This window comes from Chlorocebus sabaeus, chromosome 8 (genome assembly GCF_047675955.1).
Source record: "Chlorocebus sabaeus isolate Y175 chromosome 8, mChlSab1.0.hap1, whole genome shotgun sequence".
NCBI lineage: Eukaryota > Metazoa > Chordata > Mammalia > Primates > Cercopithecidae > Chlorocebus > Chlorocebus sabaeus.
Window position 1 is genome coordinate 52838163 of NC_132911.1, and position 15486 is coordinate 52853648.

At 40.2% G+C, this 15486-nt stretch overlaps 1 protein-coding gene across 3 annotated transcripts; it reads right to left on the reverse strand.

Moving 5' to 3' along the window:
* Positions 1-2975: 2975 nt before the first annotated feature.
* Positions 2976-14476, reverse strand: CLXN (calaxin). Of its 3 annotated transcripts, none has more exons than XM_073018643.1 (6): positions 14299-14476; positions 9778-9882; positions 8958-9109; positions 8267-8371; positions 4301-4386; positions 2976-4219 (listed from the first exon to the last, which is right to left on the reverse strand). In XM_073018643.1, the coding sequence occupies exons 1-5, from the start codon at positions 14354-14356 to the stop codon at positions 4327-4329; spliced, it is 480 nt and encodes a 159-aa protein (XP_072874744.1). In that variant the 5' UTR covers positions 14357-14476; the 3' UTR covers positions 2976-4219; positions 4301-4326. The 3 variants fall into 3 exon arrangements, with proteins under 3 accessions (XP_072874744.1, XP_007998763.1, XP_072874743.1); XM_008000572.3 differs by adding an exon at positions 10613-10768 and having other exon boundaries at positions 2976-4386; XM_073018642.1 differs by having other exon boundaries at positions 2976-4386.
* Between the last annotated feature and the right edge of the window lie 1010 nt (positions 14477-15486).

The following is a 15486-nucleotide window of genomic DNA, read 5'->3' on the forward strand; positions in this document are numbered from 1 at the left end:
GTCTATAAACAGCCACTCTGGGAATGTCTGTCTTGTGCAGTTGAGATAAGGACTGAGATACGCCCTGGTCTCCTGCAGTACCCTCAGGCTTACTAGGGTAGGGAAAAATTCCGCCCTGGTCATTTTGTGGTCAGACCAGTTCTCTGCTCTCCAACCCTGTTTTCTGTTGTTTAAGACGTTTATCAAGACAATACATGCACCGCTGAACATAGACTCTTATCAGTGGTTCTGGTTTTTCCCTTTGTCCTGTTCCCTCAGAAGCACGTGATCTTTGTTAGACCCTTATTAGTAGTTCTGTTTTTTGCCCTCTGAAGCATGTGATCTTTGTACCTACTCCCTGTTCTTACATCCCCTCCCCTTTTGAAACCCTTAATAAAAACTTGCTGGTCTGAGACTCAGGCAGGCATCATGTTCCTACCAATATGTGATGTACCCCTGGTGGCCCAGCTGTAAAATTCCTCTCTTAGTACTGTCTCTCTTTATTTCTCAGCCAGCTGACACTTATGGAAAATAGAAAGAACCTACGTTGAAATATTGGGAGCGGGTTCCCCCAATAAAGCATCCAAGTTAGAAAGGAAGGAGTAAAATTACCTCCATTTTGAAACAGTATCATCATATATGCAGAAAACCCTACAAACACAACAATGACAACAACAACAACAGCAACAACAACACACTGTTAGTACTAATAAGTGAATTTCATAAAGCTGCAGGACATGAAATCAACTTACTAATCAGTCATGTTTCTATCCACAAATGAGCTTATCTGAAAAAAATTAATAAAATTCTCATTCCTAATAGCAGCAAAAAAATAAAAAATAGTAATAAACTTAACCAAAGAGGTAAAAGTATTATACACTGAAAATTATAAAGGCAATGATGAAGGAAATTAAAGAAAATACAGACTAATAAAAGGGCATCTCATATTCATGAACTGGAAGAATTTATGTTATTAAAATGTTCATACTACCCAAAGTGATGTACAGACTCAATACAATCCTTATCAAAATCCTAATGGCATTCTTCACAGAAATAGAAAAAACAATCCTAAAATTCATATGGAACCAGAAAAGACCCTAAATAGCCAAAGCACTCCTGAGCAAGAGGAACAAAGCTGAAGATGTCATACTTCCTGATTTCAAAATACAATGCTTTACTAATCAAAACAGCATGGTACTGGTATAAAAACAAACATATAGACCAATGGAACATAAGACAGGCCTAAAATAAATCCAAGTGTCTACAGTCAACTGATCTCCCACAAAGGTGCCAAGAATACACAACAGGGAAAGGAGAGTCTCTTCACAAAATGGTGTTGGGACAATTGGATTTGCATGTCAAAAGAATGAAATTGGACCCCATCTCATAACATATACAAAAATCAACTCAAAGTGGATTAAAGACTTAAATGTTGACTTACAACTGTAAACCTATTAGAAGACAACACAGAAGAAAAGCTTCATGACATTAGTCTGGGCAATGATTTTTGGATATGATGACAAAAACACAGGCAGCAAAAATAAGTGGGATTGAATTAAACTTAAAAACAAATCTGCACAGAAAAGGAAATAATCAACAGTGAAAAGGTAACCACTGGAAAAAAATTTGCAAATCATATATTTGCTAAGTGGTTAATGTCTAAAATATATAAGGAACACCTACAACTCAATAGCAACAATAAAAACCAAACATAAAACCCCGCAAAACCTGATTTAGAAATGGGCAAAGAACCTGACTACATATTTTTCAAAGATAATAGCAATGATCAACAGGTCTATGAAAAAGTGACCAACAGGTCTATGAAAAATGCAGATCAAAACCAGAATCAGATATCCCCTCTTACAGAGGCTACTATCACTAAGATAAACAATAACAAGGGCTGACAAGGATGTGGAGAAAAGAGAATCCTTGCTGGTGGGAATGCAAATTGGTACAGCTAGTATAGAAAACAGTATAGAGACTCTTCACAAAATTAAAAGTGGGACTATCATTCGATCCAGAAATATCACTTCTAGGTATATAACTAAAGAAAATAAAATCAGTCTCATATAGAGAAATCTGTGTCCTTATGTTTATTTCAGTGTAGTCACAGTAGCCATGACATGGAAACTGCCCTAATGACTGTCAATGAATAAATGAATATATGAAATACATATATGTATATATGTGTGCATATACACATGACACAGTTTTCAGTGTATCCCTAGAGTCCTTCTAGACAATCACTGCCCCGTGCATTGCAGTTGGTTGCCAAAGCCCCACCTGGCACCCAGTGTCCCTCCACCCTAACTCCACAATTCGCCCCATGCCACTGCCTAAGTGCATCATAGTGTCCCTGTCTCCCCATTACACACACACACACACACACACACAATGAAATATCATTCTGCCTTTAAAAAGAAGGAAATTATGTCATTTCCCACAACATGGATGAACCTGGAGGACATTATGCTAATTGAAATAAGCCAGACACAGAAAAAAACAAATACTGCATGATCTCACTTATATGAGGGACCTAAAAGGGCAAAACTCATAGCAGGAGAGAGTAAAATGGTGGTTTCCAAGGGCTGGGGATAGTATGGTGGGGAGAAATGGGGGGATGTTAGTCAAATGCTACAAAGTTTCAGTTATGAAAGATGAGTAAGTTCTGGAGATGTAATACACAGCAATGTGACTATAGTTAACAGTGTTATATACTTGAAATTTGCTATAAGGGTGGCTCACACACACAAAAAGAAAATGGTAACTATGTGAGTGGTGTATGTGTTAATTAACTTGATTGTGGTGATTACTCCACAATGCATACAAATATAAAAACATCAAGTTGTATACCTTAAATATATACAGTTTTAAATTACCAATTATCCCTCAATAAAGATAAAAAAGCATTGTGTGTTGCATTACTTATATTTACTGCAAATAGAAAAATTGTGTCAAAGTCCATCTGTGTCAGAATCTAAAATATAAAAAAAAACTTGCACAGTAAAGTATGTTTTCTTTTATTTCCTGTATCTGTTTATTCCATTTATTAGTAACAGTGCATTTTTTCACACAATATTCTCTTTTACTTTAACTTAATGCATATGTAGTAAGAAAGATTTCCTATCCCACCTAGCCTTTCAGTATTTAGATGAGGATAGAACAGATACGGTGTGACACCCCTCTCCACTGCTTACTGTGTGTACCAAGAAGGCAAAAAGCAGCTCACACAAGCCTAACCTGGCCCTCTCTTTCTCAGGCTTCTCAGGATGCCCACAGCACGTGCGGGGGAGCCAGATGCAGGGAGAAGCCAGGTCTGTCTTCAGGAGGTCACAGCCAGCAGGGTACAGTTAGGATGTGCCCTGATAAAGGGGAACACAAGGGGAACTCCAGGCAGTGGGGGGATGGGGACACTATGGTGCACTCAGGCAGTGGCAAGGGGGCAATACGTGGAGTCAGGATGGAGGAATACTGGGTGCCAGGACAGAGGGGGGCTTTGCCAACCAACTGCAATGCACGGGGCAGGGACTGTCTGGAAGGACTGCAGGGATAACTGAAAGCTGTGCCAATGCATTAGCCATGAAACCTAAGAAACTCAGTACATGTTCTCCCTCTGCTCACCAAGAGTTTGCATTTATCTTGTGGTACTTTTTGGTTTTCTAATCTACAGTAATTATGGACTGCCCTTTGTATGCAGAGGACTAACTGCTATGGCAGACAAAGATGTGTGTGGATAAAACCCTTGCCTTCAGGCACTTACAATCAGTAAGGTTATTTAGCCAAAGCCTCAAACAATAATGCAAATCGTATTATATTTCAATATAATATGATTTCTATGTGTCTTTCATCTCTCTGGATCTCCCTCAATGCCTACCAGAAAGGTGTTTCAATGCTCAATAAAAGAATGTTCTTATTCTTTTGATGCTATCTTCATTATTTATTGTTTCAAAGGAAATCCAGTCATTTCAATGATTTTTCAGTGTACACCCAGCTTCTTTCTGACACAGAATATTTGTATTAACAATTCATAATTACATAATCTTTCCATTCATTTAATGAATCCAAAGGTTTTATGCCAGTTATGTGCTTCGACAGATAGTCTATGTGATAAAATATCTCTAGAAAAGTTAACTGTCTTGCCAAACCCATCATCTAATAAGGGACTTCATGTCTTCCATCTATTTTAATTGCACCTCACACTGATGTTAAATGATATATGTAAGTGAACCTCATCTTCACCCTGAAACACACAATTCAACATCATTTTTCTGAACTAAATACAAAAAGTAAGCAATACATATGTGCCTCCTTTTTTACTCACTTGAGACAATATAGACATTTAGGTATTCACATATCATTGAATTCATTTGGATCTTTGAATACTTGAGCTTCAAATTCCATCTGGCTCTGTAAAAAAAGGTACTCAATTTAGTATGGATTTCCAAAAAAGGTAGAACAACACAAAATATTCTGTATGTCTCCTCAGTGTGTGTAGAGACAGGATAACTGAGGGTGAGTGAACATCGAGAACTTCTGGTTCATGCATTTCACTCACAGATCTCATGACTACACTCAAAAAACAGTGCTTGGTTCTGTGGCCACAAAGATGAGCAAGATCAATTGACTGAGCTCGCCAAAAGTCTCCAGCCCGGTGGCAGAGACTGTCCAGAAACTGGAAAGAGTCAGTCAGGGCTGCATGGGCTGTGGTAGGGAAAGGCACATGGTGGACTATGGGAGTCCAGGAGGACCAATCAAGGCACAGCCAGGCCTTGGTTGGTAACAAGGCACTCTCTGGAGCAGGAAGGCTGTACTGAGAGCCGAGGGGAGGGGGATGTGGTTCAGTAAGGCAAGAAGCCAAGAGCATTCACGGGATTTATTCACAAGGTGGGAGGGTGACCTTGCAAAAGCAGATTCAGGGGTAGATGGGAAGAAGTGATAGTAGTTAGGTATTAAATGTGGACAATTATTTCAAGATGCTAGGCTTTGAAAAGGAAAACCATTATACAAGAAATAGAAGTAATAAGTGTGAAATTAAGGTAAGTTCTCTCCTTTTCTTTCCTTCTTTCGCTCGTTCTTTCATTTTGCTTTTCAGATGGGACAGTTTTGAATCTTTTAAAATTCTAATGGCAAGGTTTCACTAGAGAGGGAAGAGATTGAAGATGTGGTATAAAGATAAAGGTAAATGATGAAATAGTTCCTGAGGAGATGGAGAGACCCAGAGCTCCCCATCAGGAACTTCTGAGACCCACCCACACACCTCACCCATCCATCCACCTCATCTCTTCATCCATCCACCCATCCATCTACTCACCCACCTACCTCACCCATCCACCCATCTCACCCATCCATCCATCCACCCATTCATCTACCCACCCACTCCATCCATCCATCCATCCATCCATCCATCCATCCATCCATCCACCTACCCACCGACTCATCATTTTATCTACCCATCCATCTATTCACCCACCTCACTCATCCATCTGCTCACCTCACCCAACCATCCACCCATCCATCTACCCACCCACCGACCTCACCCATCCATCCATCTCATCCATCCATCCATCCACCCACCCACTCACCTACCCACTTCAGCCATTGACCAACCTCATTATCCATTCATCCATCACTCATCCATGCATCCACCCATCCATCCACCCATGTATCTATCCATCCACCTACCTCACCCATCCATCCACCTCACCCATCCATCAACCCACCCACCCACCTCATCCATCCATCCATCCATCCATCCACTCATCCATCTACCCGCCCACCTCATCCATCCATCCATCAATCCATCTGTCCCCCATCCATCCATCCATCCATCCGTCCATCCGCCCACCCATCTATCCACTCATCTACCTACCCACACATTCACCTCACCCATCCATCTGTCCTTCCACCCATCCACTCATCCTTTCATCTACCCATCCATCTACCCACCCACCTACCTCACCCATCCATCTACTCACCTCACCCATCCATCCATCCATCTACCCACTTACCCACCCACTTCACCCATCAACCCACTTCATCATCCATCCACCCATCCATCCATCCATTGCCCATCCATGCATCCACCCATCTATCCATGCATCTATCTATCTATCTATCTATTCACCCACCCATCCATTCACCCACTCATCCATCCAACCATCCATCTACCCACCCACACACCTCACCTATCCACCCACCTCATCCATCCACTCATCCATCTATTCATCCATCCATCCATCCATGCATCCACCCACCCATTTGCCCCATCCACTCATCCATCTATTCATCCATCCATCCATCCATGCATCCACCCACCCATTTGCCCCATCCATCCATCCATCCATCCATCCATCCATCCATCCATCCAATCCACACACTCATCCATCCATCTACCCACTCACCTCAACCATCCATTCATCCATTCACCCATCCATCTACTCATCCATGCACCCACATCATCCATCCATCCATCCATCCATCCATCCATCCATCTATCCATCCATCCATCTCTCATTACTAGACACACACCATGTGCTACACACAGGGTGTGGGGAAACACAGTGAAACAAAGACTAAGTTCCTGGCCTCAGTGAGCTGACATCTACGTGGTGAGACAGATATAGTTAGGTGATAAAAAGCGCTGCTAAGAAAAAGAAAGAAAGCAGGGCTAGGGGATGAAGAGGGAGGATTGTTAAGATGGTCAAGACAGGGCTCTGTGAGGAAGTGGCATTGGAGCAGAGACTGGATGAAGTGAGAGAATGAGGCCCAGGAGAGTCTGGGGAAAGGGCTTCTGGACAGAGGCAGCAGCAAGCGCATAGGTATGGAGGAGGCACATGAGCCAGCTGCTGTGGCTCCAGCAGCAAGAGAGAAGGGAGATGATAGGAGATGTGGGTGGAGAGAGGGAAATGGCCCACTGGGTCCACTTCAGAACCCTCTGGCGGGTTTTGAGCAAGGGAGGGGCTGACAACATTTGCATTTTAAACATACTGGATACTGTAGAGAAAAGTCAGTAGGGGATGACAGTGGAAGCCAGAAAGCTAAGAATCTAGGCTAGGTAACATATGACAGTGGCTTAACTTAGAGTGGCGGTGAACAGATGTGAGGAGAAGAGGCTATATTCAAGGACATATTTTGGAGGTGTAGCTAATAGTGTTAAAAGAGATAAATTAAAGATGGCCCCTAGGTTTTGACTGAACAACTGGGCATATGTGCTTGCCACTTAATGAGACAGGGAAGACTGAGGGAGGGGTGAGTTTTGGGGAAAAGTCAAAAATTTGTTGCGGAGATCTAAGTGGACATGTTAAGTAGGCAGCAGGAGATACATGCTAGGGCTGGGAAGAGTGATACTATTTCTATATCACATCACACCGCCTGCCTCAATCTTTCAGGGATGCCTTGTCACCTTCAAGACTAAACCTGAGCTCCAAGCTCCACAAGCTGTGCTTCTGCAGCCTCATCGCCAGCCTCAGAGCACACCAAAACCTCATCCAGTGCAGATGCATCTGCATCTCCTGTTCCATCTCTCGCTCCATCTCTCTTTCTGTCTCTCTTTTGTGCATACATGATTGCTCAGATTGCTCAGATTATTTTTTCCCATCTGACCTGGCTATTTTGTCCTTTGAAAACCAGTTATTCTGATAAGTTCCCTGCCCTGCCAGCCATTTACCAGTCCTCCCATACATCTGTTTAGATGACCTCTTCTCAAGTTCCACAACACTCTACACATATCTCTATGACTCTGGCACCAGGGTACCCAGGGTATTCCACTAATAAGTGGGTAAACTTGGACAAGGTGCCTAAACTCTCCAAGCCTTGGTTTCCTCATCTGGAAAATGAAGCTAATATTACTACCTACTTCACATGGTTGTTATGGGGATTAAATGAGACAATGTGAGGCTTAGTGTTTACAACGTTGCCTGGCATAGATGAAGCACATACAAGTAATTAAGTATCATTATAATAATACATATCATACTCTTGTGTAATTATTTTCACCGGAAAATATGAGCCCTTGAGTAAAATCACTGAGCCTTTCATCTGTGCTCCTGGCACACATTAAACCTCATTAATTGTTTCTGACATGAATGAGTTAATGAATGAAACATAGCACCAGGCCACAACAGTACCATGAAATGAATCAGCAGGTTATTCAGTGTGCTTTCTGTATTTAAAAGACATTCTTTCTGGGTGGACAGGATTTGTCTGATCCACTACCCATTAAATCGAGAAGTCCTGGGTTGTTCTACATTGTACTTTGGTTATCATTCAGGGAAAGTTGTATCAGTACCTTTGGATCAGGAAGACATGGCCCAAAGGCCTCCAGTAGAAGAGTCTCTTCTCTCACAGCCAGTTCATAGTCTGTAAAAGACAGTTTCCCATCATGGTCATGATCCTAGGGGAATGAGAAACATGTTAGGCAACAACTAAAATGATTACTGCAAATACATGCTCTTTTCATAGTCAAGAGTTAATTTTTTAAAATGTGTTAGGCTGGGGACGGTGGCTCAGGCCTGTAATCATAGCACTTTGGGAGGCTAAGGCGGGGTGATTCCTTGAGGCCAGAAGTTTGAGACCATCCTGGGCAACATAGTGAGACCTCATCTATATTAGAAAAAAAATTAGCTGGGCATGGTGGTGTGCGCCTGTAGTCTCAGATACTTGGGAGGCTGAGGCAGGAGAATTGCTTGAGCCCGAGAGTTTGATGATGCAGTGAACTGTGATCATGCCACTGCACTCCAGTCTGGGCGACAGAGCGAGACCCTGTCTCAAAAAAAAAAAAAAAAAAAAGGAAGTGCTAGAAAAATAAGAGGTTGGGTGGTGAAATTGAAAAGAACTATTAATATTATAATGAGGAGCATAATTTATGTGTTTTATTTAAGCAAGCAGGGAACTGAAAATTATTATAATTTAAATTATTATTTCTAGCCCATATCTTGCCCACAAATTTTAATGAAAAACTTGACATTACACATATTTACCATTTTCTTAAGTGTAATTTCAACCAAATCTTTAATTCCTTCATCAGGGTCTTCCTCAGATGGCTGTTTGAGAAGGCTGTTCTTCAACATGTGAAACATTTCCTCCTTTGAAATGAATCCATCACCATTCAAATCAAACACTTCAAAACAATCTTTAAAAAAAAATAACAAATTATGAATTTGATCCTATCAGTAAGGTAATATTTTCTCTGATAAAGTTTTCAGGGTCAAGTTCTATCTTGATGCTGTACCAACCCCACAGGTCTTCGTGCAGCCTGATTCCATTGTAAGTGTCAATGTATACTAGGATATATACAATAATCTTTAGAAAATATTTCCTGACTCTCAATTATGAAAAAGCATACCAAGGAACAGTAACTTGAATATCTTCACCTTGAAAATCTTGGAAAACTGATTAAATATGGCTCATAAGCAGAGTTCATCAGAATTAATTGAGAGTTAATTAAGAATAAGAACACTGGAATCAATATTCTCTAGTTTTATGGTTACAATTCAAGTAAAATCTGTCAAATGCTTAATACGTAAATGTATATGTACATAATTAGCATGTGTAGTAATGCCTATGGAGTCTTCATTGGCATAAATTACTCCTCGGAATCACTTGAATTTTCTTTTTATTAACTTTCTTTCATATTTTATTGACTTGAATTCATTCCATAAAATAGGCCGGTGGGATTCAAACCAACTAGCCAGCCAACCAACAAACCCACTTTACTGTCTGGGTTGAAGGACACTGATTTAAGTGCTTTAGATATGTTATTCATAAAGTACAAACCAATAGGACAATCTGCAATCTTACATTTCATTTTTTCTTCCAAAGATCCTCGAAGAAACAGTGATAATCCATGAATCCACTCCAATACATTTACACAGCCATCATTATCTTTATCAAAACCTCGGAATACTAAAGGGAAAGAGGTTAAATGGAACACCTGTCCTGCATGATAATTCTCAGTAAAGAATCTACATTGGCATCACTCACTTTTAAAATTAAGAGAACACTTCAGTTTGTACAGTCCAATATTCTCTTCTCATTTGATGAAAGAGGAAACTAAGACATCATAATATCATGAAACTGTTTTATTAAACATTCAATTTTTAAAATGTTTTTGTGGGAACAAATACAATTCTCAATGTCTAAGTATATTGATCATTAATTAATAATAAGTATGTTGCTATAAAATAAGTTGATCATATTAATTAGATATGTTAAATACACTAATATAAATAAAATACTTTATATTTTTGTTACTCAAGTCATTACTTGATGCATAGAATTATATCTTGTCACGGAAATATTTTCTGTGATGGAAAGAATTTAAATGTCCTTTTAAAACTATTCTATTTATTACGTTTATTAAGTAGAAATCGAAATGTTTTAGGTTTTCTGATATAAGGTAAGAGAAAGGTAGTTAGTCAACATGACTTTGTCTTCTTCTTAAATACACAAAATAAAGCTGATATTACCTCCTTTTCTGTGATCTTTTCAAAATTAAATTTGTATATTTCAATGACACTGGGAATGCAAAACACTAAGCTTCCTACCAAGAGGATATCCAAGAACCAAACCTTTTTTTTTTTTTTTCCCCAGTTATGGCTGGATTTGGCTAATTTGAATCTTGCGTGTCTCTTACCTCTGTCCATAATCATGTCATCTGTCATTCCAAATGTCACATGCAGGATATTTCGAAATGCATTACGATCCAGTCCAATAACCAGACCTTGCCTCTCTACTGCTCCCACCAAGCTATAAAAAAGCTTTATAAGACAGTTCACTTCAAATTTATTAACTGAAAGAATAAAATAGATATAACAAAAGTGAATCTTTAATCTTTAATTTCTAACTTAAATTTTGCAATACGTTTACAGACAAACAACATCAAAGACATCAAATAGGTAATTGTCAATAGAAGACTCTCCTGTTTTGAGATTAATGACCCTTAACTTAATAGAAATTAAAGAAGTAGCATACCCTCCAAACAGGAATTCTTATGTTTAGGGAAAAAATATGAAAATGTTAGCCAAGTTACTGGAATAATGATAGTGGTGTCAGATTCTAAACTCTACAAGGCAGGTAGAAATATGACTCAAAATAAGAATGGTAAGATTAAAAAACGGTAACTTTTTCTCAATATTTTTACTATGGCATTCATGAGATTTACAACTTCTTTTCCCTGGAAATAGATGTCAGGTTCATGAGAACTAGGTAACGATTTTCATTTCACTTTAGGCTTCATGAATTCATAAGCCAGATTTTGGAAACTAGAGTCACCAGTTTTCCAACATAAAGCTTTAAAGCATATTTTAGCACCCAATATGGCTTTTCTTGAGGATTATGTAAAAATTGACATGCAAGTATTCAGTAATAGTTTGGAGGAAGGACATTTTTATTTAAAGGATATATACACTCACAGATACTTGCTCATACACAGTATTGTATAAAGGACCATGGTTATAAATACCGAGTTAATTATTTGTGTTCCAAACCCCATTTGAGAATGTAGGTGGAAGGGTTATTGCCTGGTCTTGATAATATAAAAGCCCAAATACCAAGTATGGGAGGAAGTTGGGGAAAATTTATTTAGAAACCAGACAAAACTATGATTGAGCATTTTAACAAACAAGGACAAAACCTGCATGTGTATAACAGAAGACAGCATCTAGGAATGGAAAAATCACACCTCATCCTAGAGGTCAGTACAGGTTTTTGTGAGATATCTGGTTTGGAGAACCACATTTAAAGAGAAACACTAAAAACTTTGGGAAAAAAGATTCAGCAAATAAACCGTAGGAAACAATATAATGGTTATGATTTTAAAAACAGCTGTTAGTCACTGGAAAGCAGTATGATGATGGCGCTTCATAAAAATTAAACACAATTATCGTATGATCCAGGAACTCTACTTCTAAATACATACTCAGAAGAACTGAAAGCAGGAACCTGTACAACAATGTTCATAGTGTCATTATTCACAACAGTCAAAAGACAGATGCAAGAGTCCATCAATGGAGGAATGGATAGACAAAATGTGGCGTATTCATACAACGAAGTATTATTCAGCCTTAAAAAGGAAGAAAATTCTGACACATAGATGAACATTTATGGACATTGCACTAAGTCAAATAAGCCAGGCACGAAAGGACACATATTGTATGATTCCTCATATATGAGGTACTTAGTCAGATTTATAGAGACAAAGTAGAATGGTAGTTGCCAGGGGCTAGGATGAGGAGGGAATGGTGAGTTAATATTTAATGGGTAGAGTTTCCATTGGGGACGATGAAAAAGTTCTGGAGGTGGATGTAAGCACTTAAAATGGTTAAAAAAGTAAATTTCATGTTACATGTAACCGCATATACACACACACAAACCTCTTAAAAAGCAAGAGCTATTAGTGGTTGGGGAAGAAAAACCTGCATGAAGAATGATGTACTCTGTTCATGTATATAAAATAGTAGCAGAGGGGATGTTGGTTAGCCATTTTTCCATCTCAGCTGAAATAAAAATTTTAAAAAGTTAGTTTAATTTATTACCCAAAGGATCAAAGGTTAGCCATAAGAAAACTTTTATTGCTAAACATTTCTTAAATTCTAGAATACAATATTAAATGAAACTGAAGAAAATTCAAGAACAGATTTTCATCTTCTTGGAATGCTCTAAATGTGTCCTGCAGAACATATCTGTAGAATGGTGCATGAACTAGATGCTCTCTTAAGATCTTTCACTCTTCTTTGATTCTACAAAATTTATCCATTGACTCTTGATAGTTTTATTGTCTTGCGACTAAAACAAAATTTAACTTTAGGGGAAAGTTCTTCTGTTAAAGAAAATTTAAAATTATTATAATGCCCATGACTTATAACTATTTCTATAGACTTTAATAATCATCTAAGTTTGTAAGACTCATCAAAATTTTTTTAGTAAATAAAAAAACCAAGAGTAGACTTTTTCCTGCCGTATTTTTAATTATCTTTAAAAATATACACTCACCTTTTGATTGTTTACAGAATGATTGTTTGCAATGCATTCAAATTTACTGAACAGAGACTAAATCAAATTCAAACTTATGGAAAGGGACAAAATCAGTATTGTGTATAGCAGCTATTGAATTGTTTTTGAATATTTATCAAAAATGTTTACTAGATGTTTACTAGAAGAATACCTATTCTCCCAGAAATGAAAGTGTTTTAAGAAAAACAATAACAGAACAAAACTCTCATCAGAGTATAGTAGTCATAATAATATCTTAAATTACAGGATTTTTTTTCCTAAACATTTTAAGATGCTTACACATACCATAACATTCATTTATGTCACCATCCCACTAAGAGAGCATTTCATACCAGGTATTAAATCAGATACTAATGATAATTAGGATGCACTAGATCTTATGATCTCTAAAACTACATCAACATTTTTATTCCTTCTTCTTTGAGCAATGCAGATATTTGGGGAATTGTTGCTTCTGTTTCTTCAAGGGACCAGTAGATTTGCAATGAACACACAACTTCTAAGTTTGCTCAACAGGCAATATCTTCCTCATCTAAACCATACCCACGGTTTCCTTGCTCAAGTGCAATTATGTTTTTCAGTCTGAATATAAACTCAAAGTTTCCTATGAAATTCCAGTACCACCCTTTCAAATGCGAGATTAGAGCAGGTGCCTTCAAATAGGGCTCATCTTGTCACCTGCAAAGTCTCCTTTATCTTTCAACACTAGGAGCCACAGGAAAGTGGGAGTCTAAAGTTGGGAATCCATTCTTTACCGCGTGTTTAGTTGTGCTGAACTCTGGTTTCCAAACAAATCTTGTTCTGAGGCACAGATGAGATGACACAACTGACATCTCCTAAAGATGTTGAGAAGTTGAGCACCGTTTTCTCCTATGGGTCTCTTGGTAAGCTTCCAGAACTTGTACCTGCGAGTGTATATGCGAGCTAGAAAGCAGGGTGAGTGCACGTTGGTGGTGCTACTTTTCTTGAGACCAGTGGGTTTTAGCATTTATTTTACACCTCACTGAGGCTAACATCACATGTTTCTATCAGGTAAAATAAGAGGCTTGGAGAAGCAAGTAAATGCATGTGTGGGAGTGTAGGTAGCACTAGAGGTGGAGGCCTGGGTTCCTAAGATCAAACCCAAGGAGCTAGCACCCCGGGGATTCACCCACTGACTTACGCCTAAGGGGCGGGAGTGGAGGGGCGGTAGGTAGCCCACACAGGCCCAGGAGGCCGGAAGCAGGCAGAACAGCGGACCCTGGCACCGGGTGGGACCCAGGTTCGGTCCAGGAGCCTCGACTTGTCCAGCACTAGATTCTTACTTACAATGCTTGCAATTTTTAGCTAAGGTGTCTGTCAGCTTCTGCAGCTTCTTGCGGTTCATGCCTGGCCCTCAGAGGATCGGGCCGCGGCGGGGGTCTCGGGGCGCACGGCTGCCGAGACCCTCCCGGGACCCCCGCGAGCCCTGGTGCTGGGGCAACGCAGTGAGGTCTCTGTCACTGATAGCGTGCGCTGCCCTAACAGACGGTGTAGCCAAGGCAACGGCTCGATCCGCCGCGGATTGGCTCCCAGGCTGCCCGCGACGTGGCCATGGCAACAACTGAGCTCCGCCCATCGGCTCAACTGCGGCGTGCGCTAGGTCCTGCGTGCGCGGTGCTGCCTGCAAGGTCCCAGCTGGCCGCCTTGAGGGCTGTATTCTGATTGTGGACGTTGGAGTTTAAATGTTCAGTTGTTGCTGGCTTTTGAGTTCACAACCTTTTTGCTTGATTGCAGTGTAAATCATTAAAATCTGAAATGTGGTGTGCACGCTGTATGAGAGGTGTTTCGGGTGGTGAGCGTCACGCGTCAAGGGGAAGCCTAAGATCTTGGACATCCTGGGGGCTGGAGCAGCGTCACAAAATAGCAAGGGTGCTGCCCAGAGGACTGTCTCGCCGGGCCTCCCGTCGTAGGGCGAGGAGCTTGCTCTTTGGGCGGAGCCACGCTTAGGCTGTCAGTCTTGGTGCGGTAACAGGAGGCAGTCTGTCACCTGAGGTCTTCAAGCTTTTAGTTGTGTTTCTGACAGCAAGGGGAAATTGGAACACAGCCACGGGTTGTCTAAGGATGGGGACGCGTTCTGAGGTCACGAGGAGATTTCATCACTGTGTGCACATCACGGTGCACCGACACAAACCTAGATGGCCTCGCCTACTGCACGCCGGGCTGTATGGTACAGCCCATTGCTTCTGGGCTGCACACCTGCACAGCAGGTCACCGCGTGGAATGCTGCAGGCAGCTAGGACAGAGTGCCAAGCACTCTGGGGAAGGAGCAGTGTTCCAGTACAGTGTTAAATCTTATGGGACCACTGTCCTAATGTTGTCTGACATTGACTTAAATGGCGCTATGTGGCTTGTTTTTTTTTTCTTTTCCCACTGCCCTCATCTCACTCTCAAAAGGTGGAAGTTGTCTGTGGAATCTGAAGAAAGTCACTAGGAATTTTTATACTGCTTAAATAGGCATTCCCCCCAATGAAAACA

Excerpts from the sequence above, each read along its gene's own strand:
- CLXN (XM_008000572.3), bottom strand. The coding sequence starts at position 14,356 with ATGAACCGCAAGAAGCTGCAGAAGCTGACAGACACCTTAGCTAAAAAT. Across the intron at positions 10,769-14,298 it reads AGCTAAAAATTGCAAGCATT|TTAATAAATTTGAAGTGAAC; the intron begins GTAAGTAAGAAT and ends TTATTCTTTCAG. Across the intron at positions 9,883-10,612 it reads TGACATGATTATGGACAGAG|TATTCCGAGGTTTTGATAAA; the intron begins GTAAGAGACACG and ends CTTTCCCTTTAG.